The sequence below is a fragment of the Mus pahari genome, chromosome 2 (genome assembly GCF_900095145.1).
Source record: "Mus pahari chromosome 2, PAHARI_EIJ_v1.1, whole genome shotgun sequence".
NCBI lineage: Eukaryota > Metazoa > Chordata > Mammalia > Rodentia > Muridae > Mus > Mus pahari.
Window position 1 is genome coordinate 50,957,587 of NC_034591.1, and position 20,395 is coordinate 50,977,981.

Sequence of the window (20,395 nt, forward strand, 5' to 3'; positions counted from 1 at the left end):
CCCTGTCTTAATCTTCTGGATTCAATCACCACTGTGTCTCAAGATCTCCATACCAAGATCCAGATCAGAAACTTCTATCTCCCAGTCTCCAGATTAGGTTCACTGGTGAGCCTTCCAATTCTGGATTGTAATTCATTTCAAATATAGTCAAGTTGACAACCAGGAATAGCCACTACAGGGCCTTTATGTCTAATAGGGACTGGTTGGTTTGTTTGGTTTGGTTTTTCAAACTCAGAATCTTAATCTTCTTCATTAGCCCCTTATTTTTGTATGGTGGGATTTTTTTGTTACTGTATTGTATATTGTCTTTTGACTCTTGTCAGATAGAAGCAACGTTTTATTGCATAAGTTTACATTAAAGAAAGATGGTTCAGGAGGTGTTCACTTGTTTCTTGTGGTCTTTATATATTTCCAAGACTTTCTTGTCCCTTGTGAGAAACCTTTTTATAGCTTTAATCATTAATATACACTGAAATTTCCTCTTGAGCTTATATATGTTGTGTGAACATACTTACATTTTTATAGTCCTATGTAAGGAGATTTTATTTAGATACATATTTTCAAACAGATTAAATACGCAAACCACTAATGCTAAAAATTAATATCTTAGTATTTTTTAAAATTATTTTTGAGAGAAATCAGACTGGCTGGAGGAGAGAAGAGGGCATGGCTCAGTGAAAATGAAATGCAAGATCTAAAGGGTACCTGACTGTGACAAAGGAGAAAGAATTGTTGAGTACAGAGTAGATGAAAGATTTTGGCTTTGTTCTGGTTTCTGTATACAATCATATGTTTCATAGTGACATTTTGGTCAATAATGATGATCCCAGGAACTTTTAATTGAGCTGAAAAATTCCTATCTAGTATAAGTACTGAGCCTTTTCTGTAATTATGTATTCTGAAAAATGCAGACATTGTAATTGCCTAAAGTTAATACTTAGTATAGTAATATGTTTTGCCATATATCTAGGTATAAAATAGGCAATCCATGTGGATTTGTGTAAATATACTGATATATACACAAAAACAGAATTCACCTAACAATGCATTTCTCATATTCCTTATCATTAAGTAGCTTAAAACTGTATAAAAGTTGATGTTTCAGTTATTTTATAGTGTTCTTGTGTAATTAGTACAGAGTTAGATAATATCAATTTACATACAAAACCCAGGGAAGTTTATTTGCCAAACTACTATAATTTCAGCTAATGGGAGATTTATTTAGAAAACCTTAGGCCTTCTGGTTTATATCAGATGTGATATTAGCATCCTGTAACCTTAGAGCCAAGAATGTAACTTAGTGGGTGAATCCTTGCTTATTATTTCTTTATAGAAAATATATTTTCTTCTCCAGGCGATGGAGAAGATAACAGACCAGGAATGAGAGGGGGCCATCAAATGGTCATTGACGTCCAGACAGGTGAGTCACGTTAGCAGCAGTTCAGTATCATTCTGAAGCTGCACGCCATATGTATCATTGCCTACATCTAAGATAGCTTATAGGAGTGGACACTGCTCTTTCCATTTATGACAAGGTTAAATATTATTCATTAAACTGAGTAGCAAAGACAATAAGCACTGACTGCCTGTCTAAAACTTCACAGTGAGCGAGGAGGCTGCTCTGCTAATGAAGTTAGATACCCTAAGAGAAACTTGGCCTTCCTGTAGTTATAGTGTATAAACCTTTACTCTGTATAATGCCAGTAGTTGCTCAAACAGCATTTTACTTTTTTCTAAGAGTATTTATACCATTTTGTTACTTTGTTGTGCTGCCTTAGTACTTGAGTAAAAATATTGTAGGTTCATATTATTTTGTGAATAGTTAGAAAAATGCAGTTTGGATACTAAGTCTGACAATTTTCAAAAACTATTAGTAATAAGATTGAATACTTCACTTTTAAACTTTGTTAAATATATAGTAACTTTAGAATTTGAGGATTCTGTTAGAGTCTTTGGAAAACTTTTCTTTCAAGGAGTAGGTTCTTGCTTCCTAATCTGTGCCCCTCCTCGCAAATACTCGCCTGACCTACATAAGTAGGCTTGAATAGCGTGCAGCCTCCTAAGCGCTTGCTTTCCTGTATCAGAGTAACAAGCTTGCCTAGGTGTGTTTATTAAAGAGGCAGACTTGTATATAGACTGTTTTCTTGTTATTAACACACTAAGGGAAATTGTGTGGAAAAGCCCCTTAAATTTCCTCAGCAAAATGCACTTTGTTCCAGTTTGGCGACCTTGACACTTAAAGCTGACCTTTAACAGGCGGAAGCTCCAGAGTGCTTATTACTCTGCTGTCTGTGGGAAAGAGACCATACATGACAGGGAGCGTGCACATATGAGAGAAGGATAATTTAAAAATAGGTTATGGAATTTGAAGGTGGAAAAGAAAGATTCAACTGATAGCAAATGTCAGGACAGAACTTAGTTTTACAGTGCCACTGAAGATTACATTTAGCAGAGGTTCTTCTTGGGAAACTGAGAAGATGAAGGTGTCTGTTTTATGCACTAGAGACAGAATTGTAGCAGATTCTAAGTGGTCCAGGGTCATACCATCATTCCTGTTTGGCTAACTATAGAAACTGTGTTTTTAACAAGTATAATAGGAATGATTATTACAGTCATGTGATTTAATCTTGTGTGTTACATAAACATATTGTGTGTACTCGTGTTCATGTGTGCACACCCATGTGTGTGTTTTTGCCAATTTATGCATGTGTATGTAGAGACAGGTTGGCAATGGATGCCATCATTTGCTGTCCATTCTGCGTCTTGAGATAGTCCCTGTAAATTGAGAGTTGACCGGTTTGCCTAGACTGGCTGGGCGCCTCCTGGCCTCTGTCTCCCTAGCTCTGATAGTACAGACTGGGTACTGGGGTAAACTCAGGGGCTCGTGTGTATGCGACAAGCGGTTTACTGACGCAGCCATCTACTAGTGCCGGATTTTAATCTTTTTATGATGGGTACTCTACTTGTAACCTGGAAATCAGCCTCTCTCTCTCTCTCTCTCTCTCTCTCTCTCTCTCTCTCTCTCTCTCCTCCCCCTCCATCTCTCTCCCTTTTCCCTCCCTCTCCCTTTCTTTGTACTTGTAACCCTTTAATCTCTCTCATTACTTTGCTTAAAATTTAAAATATTGCATTAAATAATGGCAATTTTAGATGAAATGCTTTCAGTTTTCTCATTCAGCATGATAATCTACTATCGTATGAAGATGGTTATGTGATTATTTTTGCCCTCTTGTTTATATGTGTTGTATAATATTTGTTAATTTGCATATACATCTTTGTATTCTTAGAATGAGACCAATGTGATCATGGTGTATGATCTGTCACAGTATTAATTGAATTTGGTTTGCAATATTTTTATTAAGGATTTTTACATATACATGTAGTATATATGTTCTTTTTGTTATGTCTTTATATTTGTTACCAGGATAATATTGGCTTTATAGAATGAGTTTAAAAATAGTCTTTTCTTTCTGTTTTATGGTATAGTTTGAAGAACATTGTTCTTGGTTCGTAAAAGGTTTTATTAAATTCTGCAGTAAATCTGTCTAGTCCCATGATTATTCTTCTAGTGTGGTCAGTGATGTATGCTCTCAAAGGAGATGGGAGTAAGTCATGCTAAGGTCCTTCCTAGCTAGGTGCAATGCTGTATATAGCCTTTGTGTTGTTTTCCTCTGCTGTTGTCGGGTATGTGGATGACCAAGAGCAGGTCTTCAACAAACCTTCCCGGGGGGTCTTACTTGTTTGAGTCTATTGTTGAGGTTTCTCCTAGTCTCAGAGTTTATATGAGTTAATTGAGGTGTGAGCAGGGCTGGGTGGAGTGGGGCATTGTGCTGTCTCATGCCTGTACCAGGCGTGTCCATTAACAGTAGGTCAGGTACAGGATACAGTAGAAGTCAACGCTCCTCTTCCAGCAAGGCTTAAAAGGGAAAAAATAAAATAGCTACAAATAGCAGTGAGTCATGTATGGAAATAAATTAAAAGCCAAGTACAGCTAGGCATAATGGTGTATGCCTGTAAAACTAAGTAAGTTTTATTTTGGCTTATTTGATGTGGTTTTATGCCAAAGCAGTTGTTCCTTCCCAGTGTTTCATATACCTTGTTTTCTTAAACATTCAGGTTAAAAGTTTCAGTGTTTTCCCGTCAGTAGTTTGAATAGAAGCTTGCTTAATGCCAGATCCAAGGGTAAAGTAACCATAAAAGTTTATACTTACATTTTAATATTTAATTGCCAAAACTTCTTCCATCATGAACCATATTGTACTTTCCATAGTAGCAGAGAAATGTGATACAGTGTCCTACTGTATCTATCGGTATGTTAGTTTTATTAACTATAGTCTCAGAAACTGATACCTCTTTACTTAATATTCTTTCATTGTGAATTGGGTTTCAACTGTGATTTAGGTAAAACAGGTTGTGTGAAAAGATGTGTTTTTTAAGCATAGAATGTCTTATCTTAGGTTATTTATTCTTCCTGTGTAATTATTGCTAAATTATATAAACTTAAAGTATAAATCCCACTACTGCCATCTGAGTAGATTATAAGACTCAGGTAACAAATACCATTCTTTTTTTTTCCTAAGGCAGGGTTTCTCTGTATAGCCCTGGCTGTCCTGGAACTCACTTTGTAGACCAGGCCGGCCTCAAACTCAGAAATCCGCCTGCTTCTGCCTCCCAAGTGCTGGGATTAAAGGCGTGCGCTACCATCGCCCAGCCATTCTTTGATACCTGCAAAGAAGCTGGTGGAATTGTCACAGAGGCTCCCTGTAACTCTCTGAACCCTGAGCTACCTCTGTAGCAACCATATTAACGTGCTTAAAAAAACTATCTCAGTTTCCATTAAGCTTTTTAATGAAGTGAATAAAGTCGAGTTTGGGTTGTTAACTACAATTAGACATTCATGTGGCTACAATTCTGCCTTTTGTGCTGCTTATGATTTGTGTTTGGGCATGAGTGTCACAAAGTATATATGGAGGTCAGAAGACAACTTTGTGTAGTCAGGTTAACTCAGGCCATCAGACTTTATCCACTGAGCCATTTCTATGGCTCCTGCCTTCTTGTTGACACTTGATTTTGTGTCTGACTTTTTGGCTGTATCTGTTAGGACATAGTTGATACAGTCTGTAGTTTCAAAATGGACAAACTTGTTTAATTGTAGTGTGCCATCTTGTGGAGGTTTATGCAATCAACAGTCTGATTTACTAAGAGTGGTAGGTATTGAAGTTGAGTTCTTGAAGCAAAAAGCCTGTTTTACTATACAAAAATGTGTGCAAATGGTGTACAAAGGCCAAATTCTTTACTTGTTTTAACATACCTCCCTTATTTTTAATTCATGTTCAATGTGTAAATTGTAGCACTGTAGATCCATGGTTTATTTGGTTCTAATACTAAATGTTAGTCCTTTGTACCCAAGAATTATAGTTTAATTGTAACATTTATGAAATGCTAATTTGTGGATTGATTGGTGACTGCCTGATATGGTCTCTTAAATGAAATTGGCTTGAAATTTTGAAAGTAGGCTACTATTAATCATATTGCCACTGATCTCTCTCATCCCCTATGTCTTCCTTTTCAGTCAGTTCTGCAGCAAGTTCAGATCCTAACCCCTCTGCCATAGGTTTTCTGTAGTTCCTTCAGTGTTTGTGGGATTAAGTTTAAGCCCTAATAGTTGAACTTTGACTTGATCTAGTCACCGCCTGTCTTTTAAAACTTCCTGTCTGGCTACTACCTTTGGGTCCTTATTTTTTATACATTTTCTCTTATCTAATTATTCATCATATAGTTTAACTTCTTTGACTGCAGTGTATTGGTCTTCACTGTGTCTTTATGAAAGATAACCATATTTAGAAATTAGGAAACTAGTGGTTCAAGAACGTTAGTGGTCACACAGCTGTAGAGAGTCAAGACTTTGGAGTTTATGCCTTTAAAACACTGTCACCATGCTGTCTTCATATCATTGTTACTCATTTTGCTTGGCTTGAACAGCTTTTCTGCGCCTCGTTTGACTTACCAGAACACAAAGCTACTCTCTCTGTCGTAGATTACCAGTTGTGCTTTTACCTTCGTATGGGACTTGGTCTCCTCTGCCCTGTGGTCACTTACATACCCTTTACAGTCACAACCAGATTGTAAGGTTTTCAAGGCCAAGGAACTATTCCAACTTTCTTTTCAGTGGTTTGTAAGTTCAAATCAGTGCTTTAATCTTTTCAAATAGATATTGTTGGAGTGCTAAGAGAAATGCATAGCCAGGATAGCTAGTATTCCTTTAAGGGAAAATACTGAAAAGAAAAAGGTTGCTGCTTGAGGAAGATTGTGTTCCTCAGGATATACACGCATGTCGTTACAGAACTTGTGTGTGTGGCCATGGACTTCCAGTAGGCCAGATTCCCTGCTAAGATTTAAGCTTTTCCTTTCTTTTCTACACCGTATTTCTTTCCATAGTTCTCTTTAGATAGCTTCATAGTTTAAACTTTTTATCTTTTATGCATTAATGACAATTTTTGGTATTTGTTTCTGGATGATTTATCTTTGTGAGACTTAAGTGATTAGGTGACGTAACTAAAATTTTTTGTTATGCCTCTTTTATTTGGGTATATCAAAAAAAAAAGTTTTTACAGAATTCATTTCACTGTACTATTACTTCAGTTGGGCCACAAAGCTTCCATGGACAGGAATGACATCTTGGCTTAATTCTGTTGGGATGCTTGCCCTGTGCCAGATTTTATTTTGCTCGGCTATCAATGAGGCTGTTGTGGAAATGTGGGCTTTCTTTGCTGTGAGAGTTTATGCGTACAAAGAGACCTGCTTTTCAGAAAGAACATTGAGAACTCAGAGCCTAAGAGGAAGGGTTATTAAAGTTAATGAACCAGGGTAACCTTGTCCAGAGGGTGCCCAGAAGTACTATAAAACAAAAGGTCAATTGCTATTGCTATTTTAGTTATATGGTCCTCCCTCTACAAGCTTCAGAAATTAACAGGGTTAATTGCTGTTATAGTGAGGTCTTGGCATATAATCTTAAGCCAGATGAAAATTCTTTGATTTCTTCTTCCTGTAAAATTATGTGTCTGGACATTACTGTATGTCATTTAGAAAACAATGTTATTTAACTAATGATAGTAGATTGTTTTATAGTTTTATAGTGCCAAAGGGATTCCAGGTATTGGTTAGCTTGGAGTCCAGTTCAGTAGTACAGTTGTTACTGTGTCTGGGATTCTTAGACACTGAAAGGTAACTGGAGGTTTGTTTTTATTAATTTTTTCCTTTTTAAAAATAGAAATGTTCATTTTTGACAACTTTCAGAATGTTTTTGTATAACTTAGATCTGGGGGATTCTCAACAGAGTTTTGTAATAAGATTAATAATCTCCTGCCATTGGTACCAGATACCTCAGAAAAATAGCTTGGGGGGGGAAGTATTTAATTTGGTTCACAGTTTTAGAGGTTTTTAGTCCATTATGGTGGCCATGAAGCAGAGGGAGGGAGGGAGGGAAGGAAGAATGGAGAGAGGATAGACAGGAAACTAAGATACGACCCTTAAGCACACTGCTCCAGTGACCTACTTCTTCTAGCCATACCCACCTCCTAAAGTTCCTAGAACCTACTGAAGTAGTGCTTCTTAGTGATGACCAAGCCTCTAAGGGTCAGCCTGTAAGGGGTAGAAGTTCAAATCCAAAATCTCCGCTAAGATTCAAGCTTTTAAAGGTAGGTCTCTATAAAATAAGCTAGGTAAACTTCAAACATAAAAAAAATGACAAGAGTAAATATTTTCATTCCAAAGTGGAGGAACGGACTTATAGAAATAAAGTTTATAACCTGTCTCCAGTCTCCAGGGTACGTGAGTGATGTTATTATACGAGGAAGAGACCTGCTTTTCAGAAACAACATTGAGAGCACAGTTCTAAGAGGGATTTCTTCTCACCATTTGATGGTTAAAACTCACATGGCCTCTCTTTAAAGCTAGCTTTTCTCATTGCCTGCAGCAGTCCTCAGTATAATCCCATGTTCCTGAAATCTCTTAACTTCTGGTGTTCATTTGTATCTTTGGCTTCGTTCCCACAGCTTCATGTGTTTCCCTTTCAGGAACTCTATGTATACATTGTCTCACTTCTAAGCCTTTCTTTGAAATTTGAGTAGAAACCTTCATGATTTTGACTCTAGCATTCTATATGTCTGCAAAACCAGCACATTAGGTAAACTACACCAAAGTCCACTGACAGTGTAAGAGGGCTCAGGGTGCCTGAGTAGATCAGCATGGTGAAATCATCTTTGGGAAATAACCTCATTTGGTGTGAGGTCATAGTGCCCTGGAGGCTCTGATTTCTCAATGAAAAGTCTTCTAATTTGTTTACTCTTTGCAGTGGATGGGCATCTGGCCAATTCCCGACATGTTCCTGTGGCATCTTTCCTATTGTCACATTGAAGAGAACCTGGCTTCTTTTGAAATGGCACCAAGCTCTTCAGAAACCATGTCTTCATGTTTCAAACTTGCGTAGTTTTTCTAAACAAACAAAGGTTTTCAAGTCTGTCTACCTGCCCTTTGCTTCCAGTTGTCACCGTAAACACAGTCACATGGTCTTCTGAGCTCCACTGGGACTCCAGCTAAGCTCTCCCTCTGCCATCCTAGTTGTTCTCTAGGCTGTTGCCCTAAACATTTCTTTTTCTTTTTTTTTTTTTTAAGATTTATTTATTTATTATATGTAAGCACACTGTAGCTGTCTTCAGACACTCCAAAAGAGGGCATCAGATCTTGTTACAGATGGTTATGAGCCACCATGTGGTTGCTGGGATTTGAACTCTGGTTCTGGACCCACTGAGCCATCTCACCAGCCCGCCCTAAACATTTCTAAGCTCTTTCTACAAACCAAGTTCAAGGAACCACATGGCCTTGTTAGTCAGCGGCAACAACAGGCCTACTTCTCTGAAATCAAGTTTCTTCATTAGTCAAGGCCTTTTGTCACTGTGACAATACACCTGACAAGTTTTAGGGGAGTTATGTTCAGTGTAGGAAAGGGCTGGCAGAACTACTCACACAGTGGAGGCCAGGAAAGAGGCCAGGCATGCCAGGACAGCATAGCATCTTAAAGGACACACTCTTAGTAACCTACCTCTTACAACTAAGGCCTCCTTCTGAGAGTTCCAGAACCGCCAGTTACTGCCACCAACTAGGACCTACTTCAAGAATAGCCTTTGGGAGACATTTCAGTTTTGAGCCATAATATCCAGTTAGCACTAGATCTCAATCTTCCTCCAGTGGACTGTTCTTACTCTGAGAGCAGGTGAAGCATTTATGAACATTTCACTTAGAAAAGTTGCTTAAAATTTGAAAATGACAAAATCTTAGTTTACAGCCCAACTCTGACTAGAAAGAGCTTTCTTAGTGTTAGAGTATTTCCACAGGCAGTTTTGAATTTCATGTCTTCATGGTCAGCCACAATTTAGATGATAGCTGCCATGTGTATAATCTTAAAACAGACACTTCAATAGGTCAGTGACTTGACAGTTTGTAATCAGTAGGTACAACATTTACAAAGGGGGAGATACTTAACAAAAGGAAAGGCTTTATATAGGGAAGGATCTATGATATAGTGTTGTATAAAGGTTCAATGAGACAAATAATTTTGTTACAGTAATAAAGTATAAATGCAGTAGACATTTCAGAGTGACAATATATTTATTTCTTAAGGTATTAGATTAATATATTTGTAAAATGTTAGCTCAGTTCTTACAGGACTACTAATGTTTTATATTAGTTTATTCTTAATATTTAGCTAGTTTTAACCATTGCTTTGGCATTAAGGCGACATCGCCTTTAATGTGATCCTCTCCATCGCCTCCTAGTAACATCCATGCCTCCTCATGGCACTCTTCTTCCCTGAGTATTCTAAGTTTTGATTTTTAGAGTTTTGAGTAATGCTGTGAGTCTTTAGTCGCTAAAATGATGCTGCATTGTTGAGCTGATAATATAAACTGCACATGGTCCAACACATTCTTAAACTGACTACACCAACTTTATCTGGGACACTTTAAAAATACAGACTCTTTATCTACTAAAGAACTTTAGAATCAGAATCCTGGGGGACATGGTCTAGTGATCTAATTTTTAAATAAATTTCTCAAAATATAGTTCTAAAGCAGTCTTTCCACAAACTTAGGTTTAAGAATGGCTGAAGTACATTTTGAAAGCTACACATTTATCACTGTAAAAATTATGAAAAGTACCTTCTTAAGTATGTTTTGAAACAATTGAGTGAGTCTGGTGCCTATACCCTTATCCTTAAGGCGTTTTTAATACGTACTTTCTTTGATTTTCATAGAAACTGTTTATTTGTTTGGTGGCTGGGATGGAACACAAGATCTTGCTGACTTCTGGGCATACAGTGTGAAGGAGAACCAGTGGACATGTATTTCTAGAGACACTGAGAAAGAGGCAAGTTCCTAGTCTTTTCATTCATCTATCTCATGGTAGGAGTGTGGTTATACACTTTCTGCATGCTTATTTTCTTCTCTGATGTTTCCCTACAGTTGTAGCAAAAGAATTTTGAAGACAATCAATTAGCTTTAAGAACTCTTGCATTTGAATTTTTATCCCTGGATCATCAATTACTGGTATATTTAGCCAAGTCTATTCTGGAGAGTTAGATAGCAATAGGTTTCTGTTGTTGTTGTTGTTGTTGTTGATGTTGTTGTTTAACTTTTGAGCACTTTACCTTAGCAGTATAGTTGTGTAGCATCTTTTCAGGCCTCAGCACTCTACTCTTGTTGCCCACATTCTTTTTTTTCCCCCATGCACTGGTAAGGATGGAGCACAGGGCCTCAAAGTACAGTGTTACTGAGTTAGTCTAGCCTCCACCATCTTAATTGTATTTCCTCTGGAAAGCAGCCTTTTGATGTCTACTTTTGACGTCCACACTGTCTAGCTTTTTTAAAAAAATTACCTTTTATTTTTTTCTTTATGAGTGTTTTGCCAGCATGCATGTATGTGCATCACATGCAGGCCTGCAGAGGTGTTAAAAGGTCATCAGATCCCCCTGAATTGGAGTTATGGATGGTTGTGGCCTACCATGCAGAGGTTCTGGGAACTGAACCCAGGTCCTCTGCAAGAGCAGCAAGTGCTCTTACCTGCTGAGCCAGCTCTCCAGTTCCTTGTCACCCTGTTTTAGCCCCTCATTATTTCACTGTACAGTCGTGTATAGTCAAGACAGAAATCGTTGTTTATATAGATATAGTATAGAATGCTGACACATACTGAAATTGCCTAACAATGCATTTCTAAGGATGACTTCTCATCATTAAGCTAGACCTGTCAGTTTTCATAAGTGATGTTTATTTTAAGTAAAATACTACCTATTTGTGTTTGTGCCTACATATGTATAAATGAAGCATTTCTATAATGAAAATGGCCTTCATTTATGGTTTTGAATTAAGTAATTACATGATTATATATGTATATGTATGTGTATATATATTTATACATACATATATGTATGTATGTATGTATGTATAATGTGTGTGTGTGTGTGTGTGTGTGTGTGTGTGTGTGTGTGTGTGTGTATGGAAAAGGAAATAGTTATCTTTGCTCTCAAATCATTGTAGAATTTTTTATTATATTTTCCATCTAAGTTGTTTCAGATTGTAGACTGGAAAATAAACTATAACAGAAAGAAATGAAAAAGACCTAAATCAAGCCCACTGATTTTGTTTAGGAAGGCTGATTGGAAATACCTGGTGATGTGCCTTCAGACTCTGAACACTGGGTACTTGCTTACTTAGGCTGCTCCAAGGATTAATCATTTGGGGAATAGTTATTTTCCATAAAACCTTGAAATTCTAATTTCTTTTTCTAATCCCAAGTACATTAAAAAAACAAAAAAACAACCCAACAGAAAACGGTCTTCAATCTTCAGTATTAAAGGATCATTTTCTGAAATGTTTTTCCTGTACTCAACAAACATAAAGACATATCTAAAGTCAATTTACTTATTCTCAGATGTTTTGAATTAAGTTAATATATCTGCAACTGTTATGTCAGTAAGCATAGGCTTCATCTTAAAATCTTCCCTGTTCACTGATTACATCAAATTCATGCCAAAGGTCCACTGAGTCGGTGCTTCATTTCAAGTGTCCTTTCCTCTCCATTCCTCTTGATGCTGCTCTTTCTTGTCTGTCTCCTTTCCTCCCTTCCCCTCTCCACTCCCTACCTCTTCTAACTTAGAAAATGGCCTAGACTGGCTTTGATTTGTGATCCTTCTTCATCTTCCTAGAATTACAGAAATGTACGACCATGCTGAGCAGAATCTTAGGGGTTGCCTAAAAGTTTGAATCCAGCTGTATCTACACAGGGAAGTTCGAGATTAACCTGTGCCACACATCTAGACCCCGCGTCTAAGCAAATAAACAAAATTAGTGAGTTATTAGACTTTTAGAAACATTTACTTTGGTCTCTGTTGAGTTCTCTCTAACGTTAGTGACTAATAGGACTTCAATGTTGCATACTAGTAAGCCTTTGTTTTCTTGGGAAGCAGTAGGTTGGCTGGGTGCACTCACTGGGGAACAGCTGTTGACTAGCCTAGGATTCTTCAGCCTCTTTTTGTTTAATTGCTTTGCCTGTCTATAGCTGACTGGAACTTGTTCTTGGGGCAAGAACAAGATTGCCAGGGGATGAAGCTATGAACAACTACATCCAGAGTCAGTGTGTGGTGGGATGTTAAAGGGTATGGGGAAGTATGTATGGAAGGGAGCCAATAATAAAACAAGGAGTCTACCCATATTTGTTTTACTTTAGTGAAAGCTTCCATTTGTATTGCAGGTTTAGCCCTCACTGACTTGCCAGCAGTGTACCTGACTGTGTAACAACCACATTTAACCATTCCTGCAGTTCAGCCGCATCTGCCCCTGTCTCACTTGCCAGGGTTTGCCCTGTGTGTCTCCAGCCTCAGTCAGTATGTTCTTGAAAGCTCACTTGACACTCTCCCTATTCATTGTAGCCTTTCTTGGGACTACGCGGAATTTAAACCTCTTTTGGTGTTTCATCTGAAACTGGTTTGCATTCTTGTTTTCCCACCTAGGGTCTGAATTCCCTATAGGCATGAAGCATATTATTCAGAATTTACTTTAAACAACTAATCAATACTCTTATTCTTTTGAAAGTAAATAGATGAGGTAAATTAATAAAAAGTTAGTTTTGGAGTAGAGCAAAAGAATAAATACAAAATCCAAGAGAATGGGTATTTGGGTGTGAGGCTTTGTCAGATGTTTTGTGTTTTTGAGACATGGTCTCATTAGATAGGGCAGTCTGGCTATCCTTGAACTTTGCCACTTCCTGGCTTTACCTGTTCTATGATGGAACAGGCATTTGTCACTATGTCCGGCTCATTCTATTGTTTTTTTATACCATATACATTGTAATATGAAGTTAAAAATCACAGTGATTACTTTGATGAAAATACTTTCTCTTACTTTGAAGCCAATAAAATGTTTTAGTATTGGAGCTCAGGTTTCTTATAGTTTGTTTCTCCATTATATAGAGGCCTGTGGTGGTTTGGATAAAATTGGCCTCCATAGGCTCATATATTTAAATGGTTAGCCATCAGGGTGCAGCACTATTTGAGAAGGATTAGGAAGTGTGTCGTTGTTGGAGGAAGTATGTCACTTGGGTGGACTTTGAGGTTTCTTTTTTTCAAATGCTATCCCGAAAGTTCCCTATACCCCTCCCCCCACCTCTGCTCCCCTACCCACCCACTCCCACTACTTGGCCCAGGCCTTGCCTTGTGCTGGGTCATATAAAGTTTGCAAGACCAAGGGGGCTCTTCCCAGTGATGGCCGATTAGGCCATCTTCTGCTACATATGCAGCTAGAGACACAAGCTCATGGGGTACTGGTTAGTTCATATTGTTGTTCCACCTACAGGGTTGCAGCCCCCTTCAGTTCCTTGGGTACTTTCTCTAGCTCCTCCATTGGGGACCCTGTGTGACTTTGAGGTTTCAAAAGCCCATGTCATGTCCAGAGTGTTTTTTCTCTCTTCCTCTCTGCCTGCTGATCAGGATGTAGTTCTCAGTTACTGCCACAGCACCTACCTGCATGCTGCCATGCTCCCTGCCATGATGACAATAGACAAACCTCTGAAATGATAAGGAAGCCTCCAGTTAAATGCTCTTTTTCATAAGAGTGGCCTTGATCGTGGTGTCTCCTCACAGCAATAGAACCCTGACTCAGACAATGTCTAAAGACCTTTAGTTGGTCTATCTATGGACTGAATGGTAATGCTGCTCTAACTAAATGGTTCATTGTTTCGAACACTCAGCAGTTACTATTTTGCATACCTAAGTTTTTGTACCAATAAGTATAGGTTATTGGTGGTGGAATCTCAGGGTGTGCGTTTCAAAAGCATGATGTGCAATCAGGAAGCAAAACAACTTAATCACTTGAATTTATTTAAACATGTGTCTAGTAAAACACTTAGAGATCAAAAGCTAATAGGAAGACTGAGTTCTTAAGGAGAAAATAATTTTAAATGTTTATGTAGCTAGGCTAGTATGCTTTTCTTGGTTTGAGATGTTCTTTAAAGTAGTTAATAATGAAAGGAAGCTAGGTAATACTAAAAGCCTGGGGATGTTATTAAGTGGTAGTAGAGGACTTGTTGTGTATAGGAGCCTGCGTTTCTTGGCACTACAAGTAAGCACAAAGAAAAGCATTTTTATTAACCCTGATCCACCTTTAGTATTCTTTCCAGGCTAACAGTATTAATACAAATGAGTTTTATAGCGAGAGATGTCCTCTTAGAAAAGGCTGCATTACTTTTTCATAAAGGGAGTGCTGGAAAAGTCATGTACACACATACACACATATTTTAATTGTGTCTCTTGTTTTTTAAACATCTCTGACTTCATAGGATTATTGAGCAAGAAGGTATTAGATAGGGCTCTACTTACTAGATATTTATTTATATTAGTGATTTTTCAAATCTTAGGGTTTTAGGATTCCTTCGTATACTTAAAAAACTTACTAGTGTTTTCTCAGTTTTAGATTATGCTTATTGAGAGGTACTATATTAGAAATACCTTCAATATTTATCAATTAATTTACCACAACAGGTGTACATATTTTTGTTTTCAAAAATGGCATTCAGATTTTTAGAGATCCCATTAATGACTAGGTTAGTCAAGGGCAGCTAGATTCTTGTATCTGTTTATATATTTACTCTCCTAGGACATGCTTTACATGAAAGGAATGAAGAGGATTGGACCATATATAGATGTATTCGGGGCAAGGGGATGGATCTTTAGCAGCTTTTCCAGGCAGCTGCATATTGCTTTCTTTAATGTTGTGTCTCAAATAAACAAATGTTTCTTAATGGTAGTTTGTTACATAGTCCATATCACTTAGCACGTTGTATCTGTTGTGTTAAAATCCATGGTCTTGCTTGCTGGTTGGATAGATTTTATAAAACCTGTACATGCTTTTTCACTTATGTCTTGGTCATGTGAAAAATACTGATTCACTTCTAAATGTTGGCCTATTTTATCATATGATATCTCAGAAAACATTTGTTCATCTCTCTGTCGGTCTTTGAGCATTGAGAAGGTGTCAAGATCAAGGACAGTTCTATAGTTCTAATTGTTTCACAAAACATGTTCTATATCATTGGTCCGTTTTCAATTCTGATATGGTTCTTTTCTTTTGAGACATGTCTGTCTTGATCTTAATTTCTGAATAAACATACTATTTGGGTTTTGTTGTTGTTATTGTTGTTGTTGTTTCCCGAGACAGGGTGTCACTTATGTAGCCTTAGCTATCCTGGAACTATGTAGACCAGGCTGGCCTCAAACTCACAGAAATCTGCTTGCAAACTGCTTCCCCAGGGCTGGAATTAAAGGCTTGTGCCACTATAACCAGCTAAATAAGCATACTTTGATTAGTTGTAATTGTTCTCCCAGTATAGTCGAGATCTAAAATTACTGTATGAACTTGGAACACCAACAACTATATAAATGTTTTTTGAGACAACCATTCCACAGAAAAATGGCATTGTTTCCTACTTTTCAAGTCTCTTTAATGTTTGATGCAATAGAAGGAAGTTGAAGTGGTTGAGCCACATCTGCTGCTGCATTCAGACTTCGATGTATCAGAAAAGTATGTAGCCTATAAATGAGAATGAAGAGGCAAATGGTTAACTGTTATTATGGAAAGAACTTGGCATTATAGACTGCCCGAAATACCCCAGAAAGAGGCACTTGTTTGGATTATGATTTTACCAAATTATAATATAATTTTACTATAATTTTTTTACGTACGACTAGAGCCAGCCTCACATACTCTTCCTCTTCTTTACCTCAAAACTTCATTGCTTTCTAATGTCTTTCCCATTTTACCATTGCCCTTGACTGTGAAATAGAGTGGTGAGAGTGACCATCCTTGTCCTCAGATCTTAGTTGTAGAATATTTATGTGTTGCTGCTTAGTGACAGCTAGGTTTCAAGTTTCCTTATTCCTTTATCAGATTGAAGCACTTTCTATTTCTCTTTTGCTGTGTTTTTTTTTTCTTTTGTTTTGTTTTTTGTTTTATTATGAACATGTATTGAATTGTGTCAAAAATTCCTTTTGTATTGGTATTAATATTTTTTGTTCTGTTAATGTAATAAATTGCCATGATTATTTCAGCCATAAAATTGGTTTTGCATTCCTACAAGAAACATTTTAATGAAGTATTCTATTCAAAATTGCTGGATCTGGTAATAAGAGATGACTCAACAGTTAAGAGCGTGTGCCACTCTTTCAGAGGACATGAGTTCAGTTCCCAGCACCCACCTGGCAGCTCATAACTGTCTATTTTCTCAAGATCCAGTTCCTTCCTGGTCTTTGTGGTACCAGACATGCAAATGGTATACATGTGTACATGCATGCATGCGTGAAAACACATAAAATAAAATTAAGTGATTTTTGAAGCTGCTGGATCCTATTGATAGCATCATGCTAACAGTTACTTTTATGTGTATGTCTGTAAGGTTTTCTCACTATGTATCAATTAGCTTTCCCTTCCTTTTCCTTTCTGCTTTTAACTCTGCTAGCTATGATCATGGTAATTTAGTTTGAGTGCTGTTATCTGCAGAAAATTAACTCAGAGGTAAAATAGAACAGACTTTAAAGTGGAGTTTTTCTAAAATTGATAATTTCTTGTATGAATACTTGATAAAATCTACCAAGGCAGATATCTGAGTCCATTGTTCTAGGAAGACTTTAGAATGATAAATTCGCTTTTTATGTGAAAGGGCTCTTCATTTTTATTCCGTTGTCTCATAACATTTGGTAGGTTATAATTTTTTTCAAGGATTGTGTCTATTTTATCTACATATTTTATTTGTCAAATTTTTACCTACACTGTTAACTATTATCAAATTGTACTTGCTTTCTTAGTAAACATTATTTTCCTTGTAATTCCTGTTATTCTTTAGTAATATTCCTGAGTTTATTTCTAGTTTTGGTAGAATTTTCTTTCTCTAAAAACCTAGCTTTATTGGTATTTAAAATACTGCCACTCTTTCCAAGGACCTACATATTAGTTAGCATTCTCTGGTTGCTTTCTCTTTTCATTTCTATAACCTTCATTTCTAATTTCCGTCTCCCTGGGGTACAGTTTGTCATTTTAATGGTATTGGTGACACTTGGACAGAAGCAAGAGTTTCTATTTCTCTTTTGAAAATTAAAATTTCACATTAAGGAAAATACCGCATGGGCTTCCGGCATATAATGTCATCTTTGTTTCTAAGATCATGGAAGAAACTTTCCCTTAAATAAAATTTCTACCCTACCTATGAGATCTTAGCAAAAAAAATTTCCAAAACATATGTATTAGAATAATTCGTATGAGTAGGAAAGCACAGAGTCCAATCAGCTTACTTTCTCAATCACTGTTACTATTATCAGGCCTTTTTCTTGTGTAATAGTCCCTTGTTTCATCAAGTTAATTACATTATGTTACTTCTCTTAAAATACTGCTATTTTGTGTTCTGTCTTGTTCTAAGAACTTACAGTGGCTTTTTATTTCCTGCATATTTCAGCTAGGCTCTTCTTACTCATTCAGCAGTTTTCCTGTCTCACCATCTCAGTCATGAGCATATACATTGTATTAGCAGTTAGATTTTTGCTTATTTCTCTCTTCTGAGGAAAAACAACTGTTTATAAAAGTGAAAAAGAAAGGGCTTTCTAATGTTTTCAATCTGGTTACAGTGGGACTCGAATATCATCATCTCTTTCTAATTTTGTGATTAGTAGTTTAGACTCTGTGAAGTTGTGATAATGGCTTCCTTATTGGGTTTTGTAAGGATTCAATGAAACACATCTATCCACAGTAATAATGGAAACAGAATTTAGCAAGTATGCAGGTTGGTTTTTGTCAGCCTGACACAAATTTAGACATATCTGGGGTGCTGGAATCTTAATTGAGAAAATGTACTGGCTAGTTTTTTTGTCAAAGTTGAAACAAGGTAGAGTCATTCAGAGAAAAACAGTCAAAGGTGACTAATGTTGACCTTAGGCGTGTGTGTGTGTGTGTGTGTGTGTGTGTGTGTGTGTGTGTGTGTGCGTTGAATATGTTGAATATAACACGATGGGTACTAAAGCAAGGACCAGAGGATACAGTCGTTTATACCTGCTTCCTGGCAGATTTAGAACACCTGTAGGGTAAAGTTCGTGTCTCCCACTCTACTTTTGCTTTCTTTTAGAGCATTACCTAGCCTACTGTCAGATCCACATTAGTTGAATTGTTAGCAGTTTTAATGAAGTACACAGCAGAGGAGGGCATTTCTTTTCTTTGCTTTTTTGATATCTCCTTTTCTTTCCTCCCCTTTCTCCAGAATGGTCCAAGTGCCAGATCGTGTCATAAAATGTGCATTGACATTCAGCGGAGACAAATCTATACATTGGGCCGTTACTTGGATTCCTCTGTGAGGAACAGCAAGTCTCTGAAAAGTGATTTCTACCGTTACGACATTGACACTAATACCTGGATGTTACTAAGTGAAGATACTGCTGCCGACGGTGGACCAAAATTGGTGTTTGATCATCAGGTAGTAGAGTTAATAGTGCTGAGTGACCTTTGCTCTTTGGGTCTGCCTTAGACATGTGTACAGTGCTGTCTAATTGATGCCATTGGCAGGTAATAAAATGATTTCAGGAAGAGCAAGGTTATTTTTTTGTTTTTAATTTGTAATAAGATAAAACATTAAGCTATTAATCTTAATATTTATGTAATTGTTAATGTATTTAAAACTTTAGTATAGAGAGTAGATGGAGCAATATTAGAAAAAAACAAATCTAGAGCTTTATATATATATATATAGTATAAGAATTACAACTAACCCTATTAATATTTTTTGTTCTGTTTTTCTGGAAGAAATTTAAAATCATTAGTTAATGAGTTTGAAATCTAGAACCTTCCTTCCAGTTAAGCTAAAATATACTTAGTTTTGTTTGTAATAAGAAACTTGTTATGGAGCTATGTAGGAATTTGGCATTTTCTAGATTAAGTTTAAACTCAGCATGTAATGGTGTTATGAACAAGGCAATCATGACTAGTGATGTGGAAACAAAATTTGTGTGAACAAAAATAATTATTACGATGTACCTCTCTATCATCCTTATCATAGTCAAAGGGAACAGGAACTGCTTTGAACTTTATAGGTAGTTTTACTTACTTAGCCTGTCTACAACAGCTTTCCCACCTATGGTCTGTCCCACTGTATCAGCTAGTGTTGTATATTACTTAGGAAATAGGAAGTAACTATAGAATTGTGCTGGTTTCCACCTTTGGCCTACAGTCTAACATAGCAGCTAATTCCAAGTTTTAATTGTTTCTTTGTAGACCATTTTGCTTTGCTTTGAAATTCTTTTTATAGTTTTGTTAATGTGTGGCTGGTACAGAATGGAGAAAATAAAAATGGCAGTGCTCTTGTTAAGTTTGGAACCGTGCAGGGCCTTTCTCATTGGGTTTTTCAGAGCCAAGCCCATCCTTGACAGCATCCTCGGGGGTTGTTCTTCTGGGACAAAGGACTCTAAAAGATATTAGGCTGATTTTGGTTGGTTAAGAATAGAACATCAGCGGGTGATATTATCAGGGAACAATTTATCTTTTTTGATAAAAAATTGTTAATACTTTACCAAAAAAGTACTGAAGTTTTCAAAAATTACTTATATAGGTTGAAAATAGAATAGCTTAGCGATAGTCTGGCTGTGGCACAGAGTTGTATATGACATTTGTTTGTCTGTGATAAAATTGGATGTTCCTTGGAAATTGGCTAGTATTATATACATAATACTAGGCTTTTAACTGATTACATAGTGTGAAAGAACAGAGAGGGGAAGAAACCGGACTTTGGTCCTAATCCAGCTAATCGGTGATGGCCTGTG

The 20,395-nt window shown here is 36.9% G+C and overlaps 1 protein-coding gene across 1 annotated transcript in view; it reads left to right on the forward strand.

Annotated features, from left to right (window-relative positions):
- Mkln1 (muskelin 1) overlaps nucleotides 1–20,395 on the forward strand; it is a 109,882-nt gene that overhangs the window by 52,519 nt on the left and 36,968 nt on the right. The window contains exons 8-11 of the mRNA XM_021191194.2: nucleotides 634–701; nucleotides 1,334–1,420; nucleotides 10,310–10,422; nucleotides 18,844–19,056. Coding sequence (XP_021046853.1) covers nucleotides 634–701; nucleotides 1,334–1,420; nucleotides 10,310–10,422; nucleotides 18,844–19,056 — 481 coding nt within the window. The remainder of the gene's footprint in view (nucleotides 1–633; nucleotides 702–1,333; nucleotides 1,421–10,309; nucleotides 10,423–18,843; nucleotides 19,057–20,395) is intronic.